Source organism: Canis lupus, chromosome 38, assembly GCF_011100685.1.
Source record: "Canis lupus familiaris isolate Mischka breed German Shepherd chromosome 38, alternate assembly UU_Cfam_GSD_1.0, whole genome shotgun sequence".
NCBI lineage: Eukaryota > Metazoa > Chordata > Mammalia > Carnivora > Canidae > Canis > Canis lupus.
Genome location: NC_049259.1, coordinates 11,677,719 through 11,699,749, shown reverse-complemented (window position 1 = coordinate 11,699,749; position 22,031 = coordinate 11,677,719). Strand labels below are relative to the sequence as shown.

Here is a 22,031-nt window from a genome sequence, read left to right as displayed (position 1 = left end):
CTTAAACTTCAGAATATTACATATACCAGATCAAACTGCAGCATAAACATAAAAAGATTTTCCCTACCAATTTCACTTCCGCTCCCTCCATCTTGGACGCTCCATAAGATGATGCTACTCTCTGAAGCAACAGCAACCATTTTGTCTTTGTCTCCATGCGGACCTCCAACTACTTTTGCATTTAAAGCTACTCGCTCAATAGTCCAATCCAAATATGGGCTTGTAAACACTTGTTGCCATCCTGAAGATTCTTTAATTCTGTTAAGTAAGAATAGAAACATATGTGAGACTCAGCAGCAATTAAGCAAACAATACAAAGGAATGTACCAAAAATTTTAATCACAGCTATATTTATTAAATATAAAATTTTGCCAATATATTTCCTCTACAAAGCCAGAACATTATTCCTAAGGTATCTTATTTTTACATACAAAGGAGATATAAACCACTTAAAAAGAGATCAGAGTTCTGAATTTCTCCAAAGTTCAGAAAAATCCTTTAAGTTTGAAAAAAGTTTTAACAGCTTAAAATAAAAGATTGTTTCTTTCACTTTTCTACACAGAAAAGTGCTACAATCATTATCTATGGATACGAATGGCCAACAAAAATCAGAATTTTAGGATAATTATTCCTTTCAGTGATTTAACCAGTTATTCAGTTACTAACTGAAACTACCTACAATCAACCTATTATTTTTTGGTATTTCAGGTGACAAGGTGATAGTCCATCCAAGCAAACCAAGACAAAGTAGTAATCTGGTATACATACCATTATGCATTCCAGTATCTTGGACAAGCAAATGAGTAAAATGTAGGGCTTTGGAAACCCTCAGATTTCAAAAGGTTTCTTTCTAAATGAAAAAATTTCATAAGCCTATTTTTCCCCATAAATAAAGACCTATCAGGGTTCAGATTTGCAGTTCAGTGAATATAAATGCTTTAATATTTCATTTGTGATAAATATACCTATAATTTTTTTTCTGCCTTATCTGAATTTAAGTCTTTCAGACATGTATTATACATGCTTATAGAGCCAGCCTTCATACATTCAGAACTTAGAGTAATGCAATCACAACAATGAGTGACATAAACTTTGAGTATCTATTTTTAAAGTTATACCGGGATCCCTGGGTGGCGCATGGGATCCCTGGGTGGCGCAGCGGTTTGGCGCCTGCCTTCGGCCCAGGGTGCGATCCTGGAGACCTGGGATCGAATCCCACATCGGGCTCCCGGTGCATGGAGCCTGCTTCTCCCTCTGCCTGTGTCTCTGCCTCTGTCTCTCACTCTCTCTCTGTGACTATCATAAATAAATACAAATTATAAAAAAAAAAAAAGATTTAAAAAAAAAAAAGTTATACCAAACAAATATGCAAAAACAAAACTGTAAAGCTTTTATTTGCCTTGCCTAAAGAGAATAAACACAACATGAGGAAAATAAGTACCCGTTTATTTATATACTATTTGACATATTCATCACAAAAAACAAATTCAGTATTCATAAATGATGAATTACCTAAAGACCTAACTGGAATCACTTTAGCTTCGTTTTTGTTTAAAAATACAGCCACAATTCACAAAAATATGCAATTCAGCCTTCTTACTAATTGCAAGAACTAATGACTTCTGTAACTCCAAAGGAATACATAGAAAATGTACAATACTTTTAAAGAAAATGTACAATTTTTCCTAAGCATTATATGGTCTGCAATTACCCACTTCGGCCACCAGATGGCAACATGTGTTATGACAGGCAAATGGAAATAATCATTTTAATAAACTCTAAGCATTTACCAACACTGAGATATGAAATATAGATCCTTTTAGGAACTGTCAAACTGGACACAAAGCAGGGATTGCCAGCACTTTAAGAATGACAATATGCTGCTACATGGATGCAGACATATACTCAGCTCTTAATTGTTCAATAAAGAGATGCTGTATTGATTTAATGAGGTGAACAATGTGATTTTGTGATCATTAATTTAGAAATACAATAAAACTGTTATGTGATATAGTCTTTTGCAGAGATCATACTTCTACGTTATCTTTCTCTGTAAAAATTAGGGTACTATGAAATAAAGAGATGCTGAAAAAGAGTACAAGACTTGAGATAACGTTTTTGAGAATAACATTAGAAAATTTGATTCAGGGATCCCTGGGTGGCGCAGTGGTTTGGCGCCTGCCTTTGGCCCAGGGCGCAATCCTGGAGACCTGGGATCGAATCCCACGTCGGGCTCCCGGTGCATGGAGCCTGCTTCTCCCTCTGCCTATGTCTCTGCCTCTCTCTCTCTCTGTGACTATCATAAATAAATAAATTTAAAAAAAAAAAAAAAATTTGATTCAATATGATATGCGATACTTCTGTTTTAAGTTAAAATTAAATACAAAGCTGAATATATATATATATATATATATATATATACTTTATGATTTTCCAAACAAGTAATACAAAAGTAAAAATATGTAAAACAAGACAGAATGAGCTCTGAAAAGCACTCCATCTTCTTCCTCCTGCTCACCGGACCAACACTATAAAATCAGGACAGCTATGCAAAGAATAGGATTATCTTCCACATTATAATCTCAAAAAAAAAATAGTGGAACAATCATGCCTGATGACATTTTGAAACTTACTACATAAATACTGTACTTCAAATTTATGGGAATATATTAAACGTCAGAAAAACAAAAGAAGAGTCTAAAATTAGATCCAAGTATACATATAAACATAAAGAAAAATAAAGGAGGGCGTTCAAATTCAATGCAAAAGTATAATTTATGTGATATATAATCAGAACATAATTAGCTACTACCTACCTGAAAGAAAAGAAAATAGATTCCTAAATCTCACACGATAAAGCAAAAGTAAATTCCACGTGGATTAAAGATCTAAAGAGAAATGCAAGATCAAAGAGGGCAGCAATTTACACAACTCTGGAGCACCTGAGGGGTGCAGTTGGTTGAGCATCTATTGGACTCTGAATTTCAGCTCAGGTCCAGGTCTCAGCGTTGTGAGATCAAGCCCTGGTCAAGCCCCCTATCAGGCCTTTGTGCTCAGCACGGAGTCTCCTGGAGATTCCCTCTCCTTCTGCCCCTCCCATTCGTGCTGGCTGTCTCTCTCAAATAAACAAACCTTAAAAAAAAAAAAAAAAAAAAAAGGAAACCACTACTCTTCATAAAAGTAAAGCCTGAGAATGTAGAAAATTAGAGAATCTAGTTGAGAACATACAGGGATTCCATGTACTATTTCATTTCTTAGGGTCTTAAATTTATTAATATAAAAAGCTGTGGAAAAACAACTTGTGGAAAAGATTATACTATTAAAATAATTTGAATATTTCTTTTGCAATCTTTTTATTGCCGCTGTGTTAAATGACTTAACTGTACATGAAGAAATAGAGTATGTCCTCAATTCTTTTTCTTTTGTCACTATACATATTAGAAAGCAAAAGGTCATGGTCAAAAGCAAACACAAAGAATGGGAAATGTAACAGCATCCTTCTTCTATTTGTCACCCAGTGAGTAAAACTGTGCAAAACTCCATGTCTCTGTCTGGCAAGCAGCAATCTTTAGCACTGCTGAGCAATAACATCAGCTATACCTGGAAAACTGATTATAATTATTACACAATTCCTCTGCAATTTATCAATAAAAATATGTACGTAATATTTAAGCAAATAAAAAGGTGAAGTCTAGAATAGTTTCCTCACATTATTTATTATTTTTTTTTAGTTTCCTCAATTTAGATCCGTAAGTTTAGTTCAAAACACTTCCTAAAAAAAAAATTCCTTCTTTCAAATCAGTCTTGCTTCATATATAAAAGTCATCCCCTAGGATACCCCGGTGGCTCAGTGGTTGAGCATCTGCCTTAGGCTCTAGGGTGTGGTCCTGGAGTCCTTGGATTGAGTCCCACACTGGGCTCCCCTTGGGGAACCTGTTTCTCCCTATACCTATGTCTCTGCCCCTCTCTCTGTGTGTCTCATGAATAAATAAAATCTTTAAAAAATAATAAAAGTCATCCTCCAAAGAAATCATCCAAAGTCATTTCCATAGCATTTACTAATTAAAATAAAAAACAGAATGCTCTCAAAATGAAGTTTGCACTGAATCCCTACTACAGTGAAAATATAAAGCAGAGGGATGCCCGGGTGACTCAGTGCCTTAGGCTCAGGTTGTGATCCCGGGATTCTGGGATCGAGTCCCACGTCGGGCTCCCCACAGGGAGCCTGCTTCTCCCTCTCCCTATGTCTCTGACTCTGTCTCTTATGAGCAAATAAATAAAATCTTAAAAAAAAAAAAAAAAAAGAGAAAAGAAAAGAGAAAAAGCATAGATTACTGTTACAAAAGGCTTTTTTACACATATGGCAAACCTATCATAAAGTCAGATTAGAAAAGTCTATCTGGGATCTTTTAAAATGTCATCTGTAAACTTTAGAAGACATTTTAAATATTTTTAGTCTATTGTGGGTATTTTTAAAATCTAAACTTAGTAATGACAAATTGTTATATATTCTTTTATTTTTCAGCAGTTAAGTGGGATCACAGTCTAGGCTAGACTCCCACAACCACTATGACCATTCTATCATCAGTATCATTGTATACAGTGATTCTGAAATAAGAATCCTATCCCTTCTTCAATTTAAAAAACAGAATCACTAGTCTACACTCTTCCTAATTCTCTTTTAGTTTCTGAGCATGCAAGAATTAATAAAACCAAACTACCTTAAAAAAAAAAAAAAAACTACCTCTGTGTAAGTCTCATACAATATAGATATTAAACTGTATCACTTCTGCCCACAACTGTCCCACTTCACTACCTCACTCCCAACTATTTGATAGTCATGAGGAGTGTAGAGTCTTACTATGTCCAACTACGGAGTACAAAGGACTGAAATCATTACAGACAGAAAAACAGGGCTCATGTTAATAATGCTGCCTAGTCATTTATTATAGTAGTTAAATGATTCAGAAACTGAACATAATAATAAGCAAAAAGAAATAACTTCAAGATACCTCCAGTGATATCACAGTTGATATCAAGTGGGAAGTAGACAAAGGCTATCAGTAATACTTACCAACTTAGTTACAAAAATAAAAACAAACTAAAGCTAGTGAAGAGATACAGAAGTGAGCAAAATATGCAGGAAAAAAATACAACGACTAGCCAACACTTAAGTCCATAAATATAAAATCACAATAATCATTTTTTAAAAAGATTTTATTTATTCATGAGAGACACAGGGAGAGAGGCAGAGATATAGGCAGAGGGAGAAGCAGGCTCCATGCAGGGAACCCGACGCAGGACTCGTTCCTGGGACCATGAGATCACACCCTGAGCCAAAGGCAGACACTCAACCATTGTTGAGCCACCCAGGCGTCCCAAAATCACAATAATTAAAAACGACCCCCTCTCCACAAGTAAACCATTACTAGTTCTACAGTACCTGTAACACACAGCAAAATGGGCATATGCAGCTACAATCCAGTTGTGATGGCCAGCTACTATGAGAACCTTTCGGGGATCCACAGGAAATCCTGTTGGGTTTAGAAAAAGAAGTATTTTAGGTTCTAAAGCAAGGGTTGGTAAACTATGGCCCGCCCATTGGCCGTTTCCAATCACTTCTACCTATCTGGATAAAGTTTTGCTGAAACACAGCCACGCGCATATGTTTCCATGTTGTCCTCGGCCGTTTCCACGCTGCAATGGCAGAGGTGAACAGTTCTGACAGAGCCTAAAATGTTTACTGTCTGCTTCTTTATATAAAAAGCTTGCCAACCCCTAGTCTAGAGATTGAGAGCAAACTGATATCACATACTTTTTAAGTAAAAATTATCTTACTGGAGACTTTTCAAGATATAAATATTAAAAAGAAAGATGAGGCAAAGATTACATTTTAAAAAACTAATTACTTGGTATTACTCAGAACTAAAAACATATGGTTTTTTTGGTTTTGGTTTTTTTTTTTTTTTGTCTGTTTCTGGGGTCTTTGCTTACCTAGCCGAACAGTCTCTTCCCCGGTTCCAGAGACAGCAGGCTGGGCTCCATTTCCCCGAGCTTCACCTTCTGTAGAATTTAGTCCATTCCTAGAGCCAGCAGAGGACCTAGTTGTGTTGTTTATTTTACGACTGGGAATACCTATAAAAAGAAATCATATGATACATTTATTTCTAAGTTTCAGGTACTAAAAATTCAAAATTTCACATTATAACAAAGAAACATATAAATGTGAATTTCACCACAGCCAAGCTACACCTTCCAATATAGCAATTTATGGTAAGTGATTTAATTATCATAAAAAACAACAAAATGAAAATGAAATAAATTCTTTTAACAGATTTCTGATACTTATCATGTTATATGTAATAAATAAAATAAAAATAATAAGTTTTACTTTATTATATTCCATTTTCAGCTAACTCTAGGTTCCTGAAATAAGCCATTAATCATTAATCCATCCAGTCTGTCACCAGTGTTTATAGTACAGCTGCTTTGTGTTAGGTACAACATACTCATGGAAATTTCTTTACAGCCAAATTGCCCCTTGCTTCCAGTGTCTTTTTGACAGGTGAATCTTTTTTGGAAGGAAATCTTGCTCAGAAGCCCACCTTAACACAGGCAAAGGCAGAAGTCTCTCAGCTGACCAAGGCAGGGGCAAGGAGGACGCGCTGCACCTGCCTCTCTGCTGTACACTGACCTATCTCTCTGCACAGCTCCTGCGGTTCTACAGAAAGGACAGCCGACTGACAACCAGTCCTGGAACAAAGGGGCTGGCAAACTATGGGCCAGGGCTGTTGATGTCAACAGAGCTGCTCTGGTCTCATCTACTCACTTCCCCAGAAATGGCAGAATGGAGTGGTTGCCACACAGATGTTCTAGCTCGTGAGCCTGTCTGGCCTTTTACAGATAAGAAAAAGTTTGGCACATCCCTGCTCTGACATACAGGATAGTATGACTTCTGTTAAAGTTCTTGACATTTCTGGGATCTTTAGACCTGAGAAACTCAATCATCGAGGAAGAGACTTTCCTCTATGTATGCTTGTGCCTTGCTTACTGATTAAAAAAAAAATTTAAAGACTAAATAAAGTAGAAGTACCTGGTGGAGGCAAATAACCATGAAAAAGGACACTGCCGCAAGATGAGCGCTCCAATTCTTCACACAGGAGAAGCCTTCTTACTGAAAACATTTCAAAGCAAACTTGTCAAGAGTACATGCAAACAGAAAAATAGTACTCCATTTTTATTGTCTCTAGTTTGAGAGGGTAAGGAAAGAAAAGAAAATGTTTAAGTTAAATCTTAAATCAGTTGACATCTATTTACTATGAGAAACCACAAAATGTAAGAAGCACACTGAACTCATCCATCCAAAAATAGGACCTGGTATAAAATCCATTTCAGGAGGCAAGTTTGCTATGCGAAAGGCCAAATCATAAATACAAACTATCAGACAACACATACCTAGTGGAGTGATTCCATAAAATTCTGCTTCATGTCTGAGAACATTAATACTTACTCCCCTATAAAAAACAAAAACAAAAACAAATAAATGATATATATCCTCTAGCACCAGCAACTTAGTTTATCATCTGAAGCAGAAGGAAAAAGTACTAGGTTCTTAATGTGAACAAAGTCGTAAGGTTTTAAAATTTACTTTTCTCTTAAAATCTTTGTCATTTTAAAAAGCCTAAAAAAAAAAAAAATTCATGCCAACAAAAATATTTCCTCACTTAAAAATCATTCCTATGTAGGTGAATTGGGTGACTGAGAGATTAGGGCTTCAAAGGATTAGTACAAGTAAATTATCAAGAAGTATCTAATAAAACAACCAAGAGTAGAAGCCATTCTTGTATGGCATTAACTGCTTTTCAATTTTCATAATTATTTCTATACATATTTTAAACTTCCCAGTTATACTATAAAGCTCCCTACAAGCACAATCTACTTCTATTTTTGTATACCTTGCACAGTGCTTGTTCACAATTAATTATGTAATAAATATTTGTTGAACTAAGAAATTCCTATCAATGACTCCTCATTAGAACAGAAATAAAAGCAAAATATAAAGCAAAAGTAGGGGGAAAAAGACTAGCCTTAAAAAGGGCTAGGCTAATCAGATGCTATAGTACAGGTAAACAATATGAAAATATTAAGTAAAAAGAAATTAAGAGTTTACAATACTAATGATTAATTTTAGGTTTCAGTTATAATCTGTCCTTACTTAAAAAATATTGCCTGGGCAGAAATTAGAGTGGGTATTACTACAAATCTCATGGAAATTAAAAGGACAACAAAGAAATAATATGAACAAATCTGTTTTTATAAATTTAATAACCTAGATGGAATGGACCAATTCCTTTAAAGATACAATTTGCTAAAACTCACACAAGAAATGAGACAATATCGGGATCCCTGGGTGGCGCAGCGGTTTGGCGCCTGCCTTTGGCCCAGGGCGCGATCCTGGAGACCCAGGATCGAATCCCACATCAGGCTCCCGGTGCATGGAGCCTGCTTCTCCCTCTGCCTGTGTCTCTGCCTCTCTCTCTCTCTCTCTGTGACTATCATAAATAAATAAAAATTTAAAAAAAAAAAAAAAAAAAGAAATGAGACAATATGAATAAACCTATATCTAATAAAGGAAATGAATCAATAATTAATAATCTTCCAAAATGGAAAGCAACAGGCCCAGAAGCATTCACTAGTGAATTCTACCAAACATTTAAGGAAGAAATCATACCAATTCTCTATAATCTCTTTCAGAAGAAAGAAACAAAGGAATACTTCCTAACTCATTTTATGAGGTCGGCATTTTCGTAATACCAAAATCAAAGACATTACAAGAAAACTATAGACTAGTAGTATCTCTCATGAACACTGTGCAAAAATTCTCAACAATGCCATAAAGCAAGAAAACTGAAATAAAGGTACACAGATTAGAAAGGAAGACACAACTGTTATTCACAGATGACATGATTATCTATGGTGAAAACCCAAAAGAACAGACAAACATCTCCTGGAACTAATAAATGATTATAGTAAGGTTGCAGGATACAAGGTTAGTATAAAAAAGTCAATTGCTATGTACCAATAATGAACAATGTAATTTAAAATTAAAAAAACAATACCATTTACATTAGCACCAAAAAGAAATTAAAATACTTAGGTATAAATCTAACAAAAATATGTAAGATCTATATGAAGCAACCTACATAACGCTAATGAACAAAATCAAAGAACCAAGTAAATGGAAAGGTATTCCATATTCAAGGGTTGGATTACTCAGTATTATTAAGACGTCAGTTCCTCCCAGCTTCATCTAAAATTCAATTAAATCCTAGTCAAAATTCTAGCAAGTTATTTTATAGATAATGATAAACTGATTTTAAAGTTTATATGGAGGGCACCTGGGTGGCTCGGATGGGTAAGCATCGCCTTCAACCCAGGTCATGATCCCAGGGTCCTGGATCAAGTGCCTTATAGGGCTCCCTGCTCATCGGGGAACATGCTTCTTCTCACCTTCCCTCTGCCATTCCCCCTGCTTGTGCTCTCTCTCTGTCAAATAGATAAATAAAATCTCAAAAAAAAAATTTCTATGGAGTCAAGACTCAATAGGAGAATAAAGTTGGAGGACTGCCAATATTCAACTACAAGATTTACCATAAAGCTATAGTAATCAAAACAATGTGGTATCAGTGAAAGAAAAAACAATCTGAAAAGCCCATACTCTATATTATTCCCTGTATATGACATTCCAGAAAAGGCAAAATTATGGAGATAGTAAAAAAGATCAATGGTTGCATGGAGTGGGAATCAACGGGCACAGCACAAAAGATATTTAGGGTAGTACAGTAATAAAATGATGGACATGGGTCATTTCACAGTTGTCTAAACTCACAGAATGCACAACACCTTGAGTTAACTATCATGTAAACTATGAGCTTTGGGTGGTTTATGATGTGTCACTATAGGTTCATCTTTGGTTAAAAAAAAAAAAAAAATCCATTCCAGTGAGTGATGTCGATAACGGGGGAGGCTATGCATGTGTGGGAGCTGGAGATGCATGGGAGATCTCTATATCTTACTCTCAACTTTGCTGTAAACCTAAAACTCTTCTAAAAAAAGGTCTTCAAAAAGAGAGAAAAAATTCCCTGTGTTTAATAAACACATGCAACTGCAATATTAAATTGCTTTTATTTGTCAAATTGGTTGGGACTGGTTTAACACAAAAACAGTTACAACTTTCTTATTCTATTTCAAAACCATTTGTGTTAACAGTACAATAGTACTGGCTAATTACAAGGTAGCTCAGGACACAATAGTTCTTGAGAAACTCCAGTCTCCTGAGGAGGACAAGAAAACAAATATGGTAAGTTATACACAGTGTGATAAGGGCAACACAAGAATTTGATGGCAGGCAGAGAATTAAAACACAGTATTTTTTTTTTTTTAAGATTTTATTTATTTATGAGAGAGACAGAGAGGGAGAGAGAAAGAGAGGCAGAGACACAGGCAGAGGGAGAAGCAGGCTCCATTCAGGGAGCCCGACAACGTGGGACTCAATCCCAGGTCTCCAGGATCAAGCCCTGGGCCGTAGGCGGTGCTAAACCGCTAAGCCACCCGGGCTGCCCAAAACACAGTATTTTTAAAATTCTTTCCTATCTTCTTTTGAAAGGTACTGCTGGTGGCTCAGCGGTTTAGCGCCGCCTACGGCCCAGGGTGTGATCCTGGAGACCTGGGATTGAGTCCCACGTCGTCGGGCTCCCTGAATGGAGCCTGCTTCTCCTCCTGCCTGTGTGTCTGCCTCTCTGTGTGTCTCATGAATAAATAAAATCTTAAAAAAAAAAAAAAAAAAAGGTACTACTCAGAAAATTTTAATTTGCTAGGCTTCTTTAAATAAAATAAGGCAACAACTTATAAGTAGAGCACTCAATAAATACAAATATTTTTACTTCTAGCTAATTCTGCTTTCCTGAATAATCTAAATTGTGTATCAGTCAACTAGGATACTGACTAGAAGTAAAGTTAGGCTTCTTTGATCAAATGCTATGGGTCAAAATAACTTTACTCAAGAAGTAGTAGGTAACTTATTTGCTGTCTCCATCAAGAAAAAAACAAAAGCTCCAATTAACTACTTTATATTTTATTCATTCAATAAATACCTATTGAAAAGCTACTATATGTACTATTTTAACACTGGAAAAATCACAGGAAACAAACCAGACTAAAAAATTATCGTCACCTTTAAGGAGCTCAAATTCCAGTGAATGAAAGCCAAAAATTATACAGTATTATAGAGAAGCAGGTCAAATAAACAGGTTTTTTTTCAATTTTTTAAAAAGATTTTATTTTTAAGTAATCTCTACACCCAATGTGGGACTCGAACTCACAACCCTGAGATCAAAGAGTCACATGTTCTACCGACTGAGCCAAACAGGCACCCCTAAACAATTAGAATTTTAAAAACTCTATGTATAAAAGTATAAAGAGATCCTCAGTAAAAGTTCACTGGGAATATACTGAATAAAAGAACAATAAAAAACAAATTAGACTGTAAATTCTTGGTAGGAATACAGACTACAGCAAAGTTAAAGAAATTACTTAAGTGGTCATTGATTTATCTACAAAAACCCACGTTAGATCCTGGAAATAGAGAGTACAATGCTTGCTGTGTTGGAATTTACAGTCAAAAAGAAGAGAGACTAATGAAAATGGAATATATGTAAGGAATGCTGTAGTAGTGGCAGGACAGGTAGCCATGAAGACCTGTATCAGGTGGACACAACAAAGATCACTGAAGAAGTCAGGATTAAGCCAAGACCAGAAAGCGGTGAAACAATAAAAGCGAGCAAGAGAAATTACGCAGGCGCAAGATGATAGAGAGCCTTAAGGAACAACAAAGTCCCAAATCCCTAGCTGTTAATCCAAGCACATACTAAAAAGGAGTTTTAAGCAGAGTAGCAACCAGATAAGATTTATACTTTTAGAAAATTATTTTGGCTACAGTGTGGAAAATGAATTAGAGGAAAGGAGGAATGAAGGCAGGAAAGTGTTTAGGAAGCTGTTGACAGTAGTCTAGAGGAAGAGAAGATGGTGGCCTCTATCTGGGAGTTTAATTCTGAGGTAACTTTCAAGCAAAAATAACCTGGGGGCTTTCGGGCTTTCTCTTCACAAAATATACTAAAACCACATCACTAAGAATTTACTCTAAAAGAATGCATTTCTTACCGTAAGTCTAGTTCTTTTGTCCGAAGAAAATTTAAAATGGGTGCAAATGCTGCTGGATCTCGATCAATAAATATCTGGAAATAAAGAATTGTTTTATTTGTTTTTAAGGCATTGTTCTTTTTGCAAATTATAAATTTAACTTTAATATGTGTAACACAACTGTAGGGAACAAATACTGAATTATTTAAATACTATATTTACTTGATTCCACTCTTAAATTTGAATGTTTCTAAAGCTGGAATGCAGTTTTAACTGTATGCATTCAATGCAGTATTAGCTCCCCACCCCAAAAACCTCTTAGTATATTGATAATAGTGTAATTTGTAGGAAAAATGGCATCTATTATTGATATCTTTGGTAAGAGTGACACCTGAGGGAAAATTTTTATCTGAAATATACTAGAATTCAGTAAATACTTCCAGAACATCATAAATAACTCCTTATGTTATCATTAAGTATTGGTGACAGTGATTGTGACTTATATAATTTGTGATTCATATGTGAATCATTAGAACAACAATGTACTTTTATAATACACACAGTGGTAATCAAGCAAAGACAATATTGCACATTGCTGTAAAAACTGTAAAAGAGGGGTGCCTGAGTGGCTCAGTCAGTTATGGGTCTGTTTTTAGCTCAGATCATGATCTCAGGGTTCTGAGATCGAGCCTCCCATCAGGCTGGGCTCCCTGTTCAGCAGGGAGTCTGCTTCTCCTTTTCCCTCTGCCCCCGCCTCTCTCCCAGCTCTCACTTTCATTCTCTCAAATAAAAAAAATAAAAAAAATAAAAAATCTTAAAAAAAAAATTGGAAAAGAATATTATTCTCATAACACTTTTACATCCCATTATCTCAATTTCCTCAAGAGCTAGGTAGGGATGGGAGATAACAAAAAAACATTTCTTGGGTTTCTTGGGCAACTGTAAAAGAGGGGTGCCGGGTGGCTCAGTGGTTTAGTGCCGCCTTCAGCCCAGGGCGTGGTCCTGGAGACCCAGGATAGAGTCCCATGTCAGGGTCCCTGAATGGAGCCTGCTTCTCCCTCTGCCTGTGTCTCTGCCTCTCTTTCCTCTCTCTCTCTCTCTGTGTCTCTCATGAATAAATAAAATCTTTTAAAAAATTCATTAAAACCATAGAATACATACCAAGAAAATAAAGTGCTTTAGAAAATATGAAATATATAATTGATAATTTTCTTCAGGAACGTATACTAACACTATTTTGAATCAATTATAAAAATCTGAACCATAAAACTGAACACTTTTTAAAGCTTAGGTTAGTCAATTAGATAGGGGAATGACAGCTTAATAGTAAAGCTCTTTTTATACTATGATTACATTTATACAATGAATGAGGCTGTTCTAGCTTCATAAATTCTTGCTTTTGTTTTTATTAGAATAAGAGGTTGGAGAAGCACCACAGATCAGTGGAGATCTTACTACTGATGGCTTTTTTATAATCTCATATGGACATACTTGTTTTTGCTGCCTTATTTCATCTCCAGATCCCATGACAGCAAATAAATACCTTTGGCTAGTTTGTTGCCTCCAAACAGAAAGCTCTTTTTTTTTTTTGGTTTTGAGAGTACTAGCCATTTACATTCAATGTTGCACGCAGCATAACTGCTTTTTACATTCATAAGCCAATATTTTTGTAGTAAAACCTAATAGTTCTTTCTTTCCCTCATTTCTCCATAGCTGCACAAATTCTTAAGATTATTCTCCAAAATAAAGAAATCGTAGGGTTTGCTAATTTACAATATCTTACCATTCTAATTCAATAATCAAAATATTTTAGTATTTATATTCATTCATCTATTTAATGCTAAAGTTTTAATTACTGATTAAAAGTATTTCCTGACAATGTAAGCTCATATCCTTAAATCTAATCATAAATAATTAAAATGCTATATAACTTCCACTTAGAGTTCTCTTCTATTAATTACAGAAGAACTATATACTACAAGAAACACTTTTTAAGTATATATGTCACTTTCATTTAGTGGTTATTAAAAGATTAGTTTTCCTATCTGTTTTCTTAGAGTCACTATACAATAAGGGTCAAGCATTATAAGCATTAGTTGATTCAATTTAGGAACATATATCAACATCTTATACTCACAGCACCAGTTTCATCTCGAAGTGTTGAAATTCTTCCACTCAGCAAACTAAAAGACATGAACAATAAGCCAGAGTTAGTCTACAGTCTGAGTATGAATAAAAAATGCACTAATTCTGTATCAACAATCAAAGACCAACACAAATGAATCATCCTATCTCCAAAGGAAAATAAAAAATTTTAAATTCTAAGAGCTAAGATTTTTTATTCAAGAAATAAAAACATTAATTTAACTAGAAAAAGGAAATTTTTATCATTTTAATGATCAAGTTCTTAAAAAATGGTATTAAATATATGAAATACCTGGAAAAAAAAGAATCTGGAATCCACATAAGAGTTTGTCTTGAGGTACTAAATCTGCAATTAAAAATTATCTGGTATTATAAATGAGGATTTGAAATTTCAGTGTTCATTAACCTGCTTTAATATGCCGACTAATAAATTACAAGTTGTTGCACAGCTATAGCTATATCAATTATGTATATTTATTATTTTAAAATTTTGCCACTTTCAATTCAGAGTTAAGATTATTCAAAGAGCTCTCAACGAAATCAAATAACTAACTCACTGACAAATAACGCTTCTTAAAACACTACTTTCCAGCATGGCTATCTGGTGAAAAATCAACAATAAGCCCATCACAACAAGTCCAAACTTCTCAACATGACATTCAAAATTATCCTCAGATCCCATTTCATCTCTTCCACATGAATGTTTTCTCATCTAATAAGATAGTACTTCAATACCCCAGACAGTTCATGCTTACTACCATTTCAGTATCTTTATCTCCACTTGAGCAACCTCTTCATGTCCAAATTCCATCTATTTTCTTGATACCACTCAGGTTTTCCCTTCTCCTTAATGGCTTTTCCAAATATTCTATCCTATAGTAGCTTTTTGAGCTTTTACTGCATTCATTCCTTCAAAAACTGCTCAGTAAATAACTCATTGTTCTGAGGTTAACTGCCATTTGATCAAGTCCAAATTGTCTTATTACCACCAATTCTGGAGGGGACTTTTATCACAGACTAGGTGACAGACAACCTATGCATTATTTTACTCTCTGTTGCCATCACCCTGTGTCCTCACACAGAGAGCCTAAAAGACTTGTTTTTCTCCACATTCATTATCTAGCATTATATGACTGTTTTAAAGCAGTCTCAACCCATTAAGCAATTAAGAAAGGATCTAAGTATTCAAGAAACCATAGCAAATTTTCCCAAGTGCATATTTTAGCAGAATCTTAAAAAATGAGGAACAGATTACAACTAGCCAAGGTAAACGGACTTGGCCAAATAAATAAAAGCAAGTCCAGTAAATGGCAAACTGAAGGATACAAGGATCCACTGCAAAAACAAAAAACAAAACAAAACAAAAACCCTGTATTCTGAAAGCTAACAAATTAATTTCCAAATAAAGTCATTATAATTTGTGATCTTTCATGTTTACTGACTGTTCAGCAAATTGTTTGCCAGATAACTCAAATTTTGTGTTACTTAGAAAATTACACAGGTCTGCTTACAGTTTATTAGCAATTTCAATTATAATCAGCAGTTTGGGTAGGTTTAGTAATCTGAAATCTCTGGGCAGAGCCACTAGATCTTCACCCACACCAATTTTTTCTTTATTCAAACAAGAAGGCGGCAAATGGGGAAAAACAAAAACAAAAAAAAACTCACAGATCTTCAAAACTAAGTTCCAAGTATGACTTTATAAAAATGATGTTTAAAATCACATATGATAAGCATAATTTTCTGCAACATATATGAAAGCCTCTTCTAATGTTTTTTATCACATACCCACAGTGGGCCAAGTAAAGGGCGATGTCCAATCTGTTCTCAGCAAAAATGTCACTAAAAACATTAGCATATCCACATTTAGACTCTTGCCATTTGCCTCTAACTTGGAAGCAATCTAATTAAAATTATTTATTCTGCAATGTTACCATGCCATCAACCCTTGCATTTCTCATTACTTCAAATTCCTTTATCAATCCTATAAGGTTGGTGTTATTATTGTCATTTAGATCTTATGAAAACTAAGCACTAAAAAATAACTTGTCCTAGGATGCTGAGCTAGTTAGAGTTTAAGCCTGGGAACTGGTACCCACATATCTGCATGATTCCAAAGTCCTTTGTCTCTAAGTCCCCCACTAGCTGGTCCCAAACCTTTCTCGTGAGGCTTCAAATCATACTCATTCATAACAGAATTAATCACAAATAGAGTCATATTAGGTTTCTTTCACTTCTTTAGTGTTTTTTTTTTGTAAACAATGTCAATCCTAAATGCAATCTCATCTCCTCCGCTTCCTGAATCACTCACAAAGCATTAAATAAATCATAAAAAAAAATTGCTCATTTTTATAATTCGAGTATTTCCAATTTCATATCCTTCCTCTCTTGGAGTGGGTGAGGGGAAAGACCTTACCCTGTAGCATATGCTTCTCTGCTCACAATATACTCTCCTGAGTTTTACTCTATCACCCCAGAGCCTGCGTCCATTCTATGCCACAGGTGGTTCTCCCAGCGGCAATTGCTCAACTTTAATGACAATGAAATCAGGATCTTTTTTTTTCTTTACAATGGTTTAAGTGACTGTGTTAATATGTTTTGCACAACACAGAGATGACTTCTGGATCCCTTCCAGCTCTAAAACACTCCAAGAGTATATGATTCAAAGTAACTCAAGAAAATATCCTCAGCATACAGGGAGTCCTACGTTCTATTTTTTGTAAAGGCCATGTCATTACTTTTTTTTATAAACTATGTTATCCTAGCAAATTTAAAGTCTGTGGTTTTATTTCTCATTCCTATCTAACAACATTCATGTCTTCTAAATTGTTCAATCTAATAATACGTTCACCTTATTTTGTATTCTTTGCTAATATCATCACTTAGGAAACTTAGAACCTGTTACCATCAAGTTCCATACACAGTAAAAGAAAATAAAATGTTCCAGCTCCAAGATGGCTGCCTTTTAGGATTTAAAAGTATAAACTGAATTCTACAGTCATTAACAGGAATTCACTCATTATTAAACCACCCACTCTCAATATACAGTAAATAATAATACATTTAATTTTTATCATAATGGTGTATGTCCTTTAGAATACCTGAAAAGATTGCAGCAATCTACAGAAATTAGGGCTGTGTGCAGGGATTTTAAGGGGCTATAGTGCTGCTCCTCAGCATTAACAAACACTGAACGCCAGCTCTTGTGGGTTATTCCATTCTTTGCATCCAGAAATTACCAAACCTGCAAAAATGTCATGTGATTTTAGGGGGGAAAAGTCCATTTCCTACATCGGGAGCCATAGACCTTCAGAAGATGGGTATCTCGATAGCACGATGACGTCCCATCTTACACTGCTAAGCAGTTGTGCTTCCCGGTGCTCGGGAAAAGAAAGAACAGGAAGGGATGAAGAATTACTGTTTCTTGCATTGCATTCTCTAGCACACTTAGAAAATGACTGAATGTTTAGGATTAAAACCCGACACATCTTATGCCTCCGGCTCACACTGCTGCTGTTCCGCGTTTAAAAAAATACTGGTCAGGTCTTGGGTGTCGAAACCCAGGGATATTCTGGAAGGACCTCGTCGTTCGTCTCCTACCAAGCTTGAGCCTCACCAACCCCTTCCTTCCAACAGAGCTGGCAAAGTCCCATTTCTGAGAAGGGTGAGTCATAAACCATAGCGAATCCACAAAAACTGACCCCCCCCCCCCCCGCCCCCCGAGCTCAATAAAAGGCAGAGGCAGGGAGCGGAAGGCCGGGAGAGGAGGAGGAGGAGGAGGAGGGGAGGGGGCCACGTGCGCGCCAGGCCGCGCAGGGCCAACCCCCGCAACCGCCGCAACCGCAGCTCCCGACCCGCGCTTCAAGGCCCCGCGCGCAGACCCTGAGCACCCGACCCCGCGCTCCCGCCTCAGGGGGCACCGAGGCGGCGGCAGGCTGCGGCGCAAGGGCCAAGCCACAAGGCCGGGCTTCCGCAGAGCGCGCCCAAGTACGCTCGCTCCCGTGCCCGAGCCTGAGCGCCTGGAACGAGGCGGCGGGGGGCAGGGCTGGCGTCCGAGGAGGGCGGCCCCGGCGCCCCCGCCCCCTCGCCCCTCCCCTCCCGGGGCACCGACCTCCGCTCCGCCCGGCGCCCCCGCCTGCCCCACCCGCTCGCCTCCCACCTACGCTCGTCCCCGTTCCCCCCGGACACCCAGTTCCCCCCGACACCCGGTCCCCCCCGACACCGGTTCCCCCCGACACCGGTTCCCCCCCGATACCGGTTCCCCCCAGACACCAGGACCCCCACGACACCCGGTTCCCCCCCCGACATCGGGTCCCCCCCGACACCCGGTCCCCCCGACACCGGTTCCCCCCCGACACCCGGTTCCCCCCACGACACCCGGTTCCCCCCCCGACATCGGGTCCCCCCCCGACACCCGGTCCCCCCGACACCGGTTCCCCCCCGACACCGGGACCCCCACGACACCCGGTTCCCCCCCGACACCGGTTCCCCCCCGACACCGGTTCCCCCCCGACACCCGGTCCCCCCGACACCGGTTCCCCCCCGACACCGGGACCCCCACGACACCCGATTCCCCCCCGACACCCGGTTCCCCCCCGACACCGGGTCCCCCCGACAGCCGTCCCCGCCCCCCGCAGCGGCCCCGCGGCCCTCCCCGCCGACTCACCTGGTCCCCCCCACGTTCAGCTGCACGATCTCGGCGCTGCCGGCCGCCGCCGCGGCGAAGCTGCCGCAGTGCCCTCCCGCCATCTCCGGCGGCTCCGGCCGCGCACGCCGCCCGCCCTCCCCGGCCGGGGCCGTGGGGCCCGAGGCGGCGGCGGCGGCGGCGGCGGCGGCGGCGGCGGGAGCCCGAGGCGGCGGCGGGGGCGGCGGCGGCGGCGGGGGCGGGGGCGGCAGGGCCAGCGGGGCGGCGGCGGCGGCCGGAGGGCGGGAGGGGCGCGGGGCCTCCCCCACCTTCGCGGCGGCGGGGCCGAGCTCCCGGGCGGCCGCCTGGTCCCCTCCGCTCCCGCGGCGCCGGGGGGCGGCCCGGCCTCCGCCTCTCCCGGCCTCCAGGCCGCAGGGCCGGCGCGGGCCTGTCCTAGCGCTCGGCAGCCGCCGCCGCCGCCACCGCCACCGCCACGGCCACCGCCACGGCGGCCGCCGCAGCCGCAGCCTGCGCGGGACGAGGGGTCGCCGCTGGGGACAAAACACCGCCGCGCTCAGCGCTTCGCCCGCGGCGGCGGCAGGAAGGGCGGGGAGGAGCTTCGCGGCCGCGGCGCGCGGGGACGTGGGGAACGAGCTGCGGCCCCCCTGCCCCCTGCCCGCCGCCCCGCGGCCCCCCGGCCCCCCGACCCCCTGCCCGCCGCCCTCCTCCAGCGGCCCTCCTGGCCCCACGTGGCTCGGGACGTGGCGGCGCGGTGCCCGGGAGGTGGTGCTCGGTGCCTCCGCCTCCGCCTCCGCCTCCGCCTCCGCCTCCAGAGCCCCGCCGGGCAAAGCCAATGCAACCTGGGGGTTTTGTAACTTTTTTTTTTTTTTTTTTTTACAGCGTTTACCTGAGAGAATTCCCTACCGTGTTACTCCCTCAGCCTCAACCCGGGTCCCCCAAGCAGTTTTGTTCCTTGCTTTGCCAGGCAGGGAAGGGAAGGAAGCCGAGGGCAAGCGAGGAACCCCCCGTAGCCCGTGCAGGGCAGTGCGTCTCTGGGATATAGTAAGCGTTCAAAGTAGGTCACACACCTGAAACATATATATATATATAATATAAATAAATGTCTGCTTTCGGTAGTATATGTATTGGAACCTGAAAACGTGGAGGCTGCTGAAGCGCGATTTAAAAAATCCTCACACAAGGAGGGGTGCCTGGCGCCATCTGCGGGGTTGGCAGGGTCAAGCCCCACCTTAGGCATAGAGGTTACTTAAAAATTGAACCTTCCCAAAAATAAAACCTTAGGGACGTGGGTGGCTCAGCGGTTAAGCACCTGCCTTCAGCTCAGGACGTGATCCTGGAGGCCCGGGATCGAGACCCACGTGGGGTTCCTTGCAGGGAGCCTGCTTCTCCCTCTGCCTGTGCCTCTGCCTCTCTCTCTCTGTGTCTCATGAATAAATGCATAAAAATCTTAAAAAAAAAAAAAGAATCAGCACTATAATACCTGATGTCAGCTAACAGAGGCGGTGCACCACGTTCCAGAGCTCATTCATCCATAGTACTGACCTGCCTTGAAAAGTAACAGGCCCAACAGGGAGTCGCTTTTGCTAAGCCCCATCAAGACCCAATGCCTACCTTGGGGCGCCGGCTGGCTCAGTGGGAAGAGCCCAGGACTCTTGATCTTGTGGTCCTGAGCTGGAGCCCCAGCTTCAGTGCAGACATTACTTAAAAATAAAATCTTTAAAAAAAAAAAAAAGACTTAATGCCTTACCTAATTGCAGCTCCAGCATCCCCTAGGAGTGGAAATTTAAACCAATTAGTTTGGAATTTCCAGATCAGGGTTAGTGAGGCAACCTGCCAGTCCAGCCCCCTGTCCTCCTCTAAGGGAAGATAACCTTGCCTGAAATAATTTACTTTTTAAGCCTCCAAGTCCTACCCTCCTTTCGCCTCTAAAAACCTTTTATTTTGCTCCCCTCCTCACGCTTTTCTCATTCTTAGGAGCTGCCCGATTCATGAGCGGTTGAAAAAAGCAAATTAGATCTTCAATTTTGCTCACTTGGATTTTGTTTAGCAATTCTTAGCATGAATTGTTGGTTTTGTATAGTTTTACCAATAAGAATTCAAACTGAAGACGTACATGGTGTTATGACTTTATTTTCATTGTCATAATGTTTAAAAAAAAACACTGCTGAAAAATATACCAGTAACATGACTTTATCCAAATTTGATTAAAAAGAGAATAGCACTACTTGCAAGATAAATGTCATTTACCTCCATTAACGATGATGATAAGAATAATAACTAATTTGTATTGTTTTAAAAAAATTCAACTGAGTAGATTTGAAGATGTAACTGGCTTTATTAAGCGATTCATGAATGGGGAGCATCCCATCTAGCGATAGAAGGGGGCCTCTGAGGATTTTTGCAAAATGGAAGGTTTTTATAGGAAGGAAGGTGGGGCACGGAAATTATTACCAAAAGAAAAGAAAAGATTGTTTCAGGCAAGATCATCTTCCCTTACTACAAGGGACAAGGTGTCTTATCCAACTTACCTCATCGTTTTGGGGCACGGAAAAGGCCCATGTAACAGATTATTTTATTGGTGCTGGTCAGAAAATTCCTGACTGACTGGCTAAAAACTTACATTTCTGGGGAGATTGACACTGCACTCAGATTAGGTATTAAGCCTACCCAGCTGGCATTCAGACTTGGCCTAAGTGATGCCATTTGGGGCCTGTGGTTTTCTTTTTAACAGTATTTATTATGGCTTTATCACATGCTAGAGGGCTTAGGTATTTTTTGTCATTTTTTTTTCCTTCACAACTGTTATTATCATTATTTTTAAAATTAAAAAAAAGAGACTTAAAATGATTAGGAAACTTGCTTAAAATAAAAAAGCTGGCAAGTGGCATAGCAGAATTTCTAGATGTGCAGTTTATTAATTGCAGGGCCTCTCTGCAGTACCCTAAACTTACACTTTTTACTGAGATGAGTGACAGTTTAGATTAAATTAAGAATCCCTCATACTTTAAACACTGTTAGCTATCTTTGCTGTAACCCATAATGT

General features: G+C 39.6%; 1 protein-coding gene across 3 annotated transcripts in view; it reads right to left on the bottom strand.

Moving 5' to 3' along the window:
* Positions 1 to 19,107, bottom strand: part of KCTD3 (potassium channel tetramerization domain containing 3) — a 55,422-nt gene extending 36,315 nt beyond the window's left edge. For 2 of the 3 annotated variants that reach the window (XM_038586121.1, XM_038586122.1), the window contains exons 1-9: positions 19,010 to 19,107; positions 14,636 to 14,689; positions 14,336 to 14,381; positions 12,220 to 12,293; positions 7,456 to 7,514; positions 7,094 to 7,174; positions 5,995 to 6,135; positions 5,444 to 5,534; positions 68 to 258 (exon numbers count right to left, since the gene is read on the bottom strand). In XM_038586121.1, coding sequence (XP_038442049.1) covers positions 68 to 258; positions 5,444 to 5,534; positions 5,995 to 6,135; positions 7,094 to 7,174; positions 7,456 to 7,514; positions 12,220 to 12,293; positions 14,336 to 14,381; positions 14,636 to 14,689; positions 19,010 to 19,092 — 820 coding nt within the window. In that variant the 5' untranslated portion in view covers positions 19,093 to 19,107. Of the gene's footprint in view, positions 1 to 67; positions 259 to 5,443; positions 5,535 to 5,994; positions 6,136 to 7,093; positions 7,175 to 7,455; positions 7,515 to 12,219; positions 12,294 to 14,335; positions 14,382 to 14,635; positions 14,690 to 17,444; positions 18,036 to 19,009 lie in introns of those variants that run through there. The other variant, XM_038586123.1, reaches the window with a different exon arrangement.
* Positions 19,108 to 22,031: the final 2,924 nt, after the last annotated feature.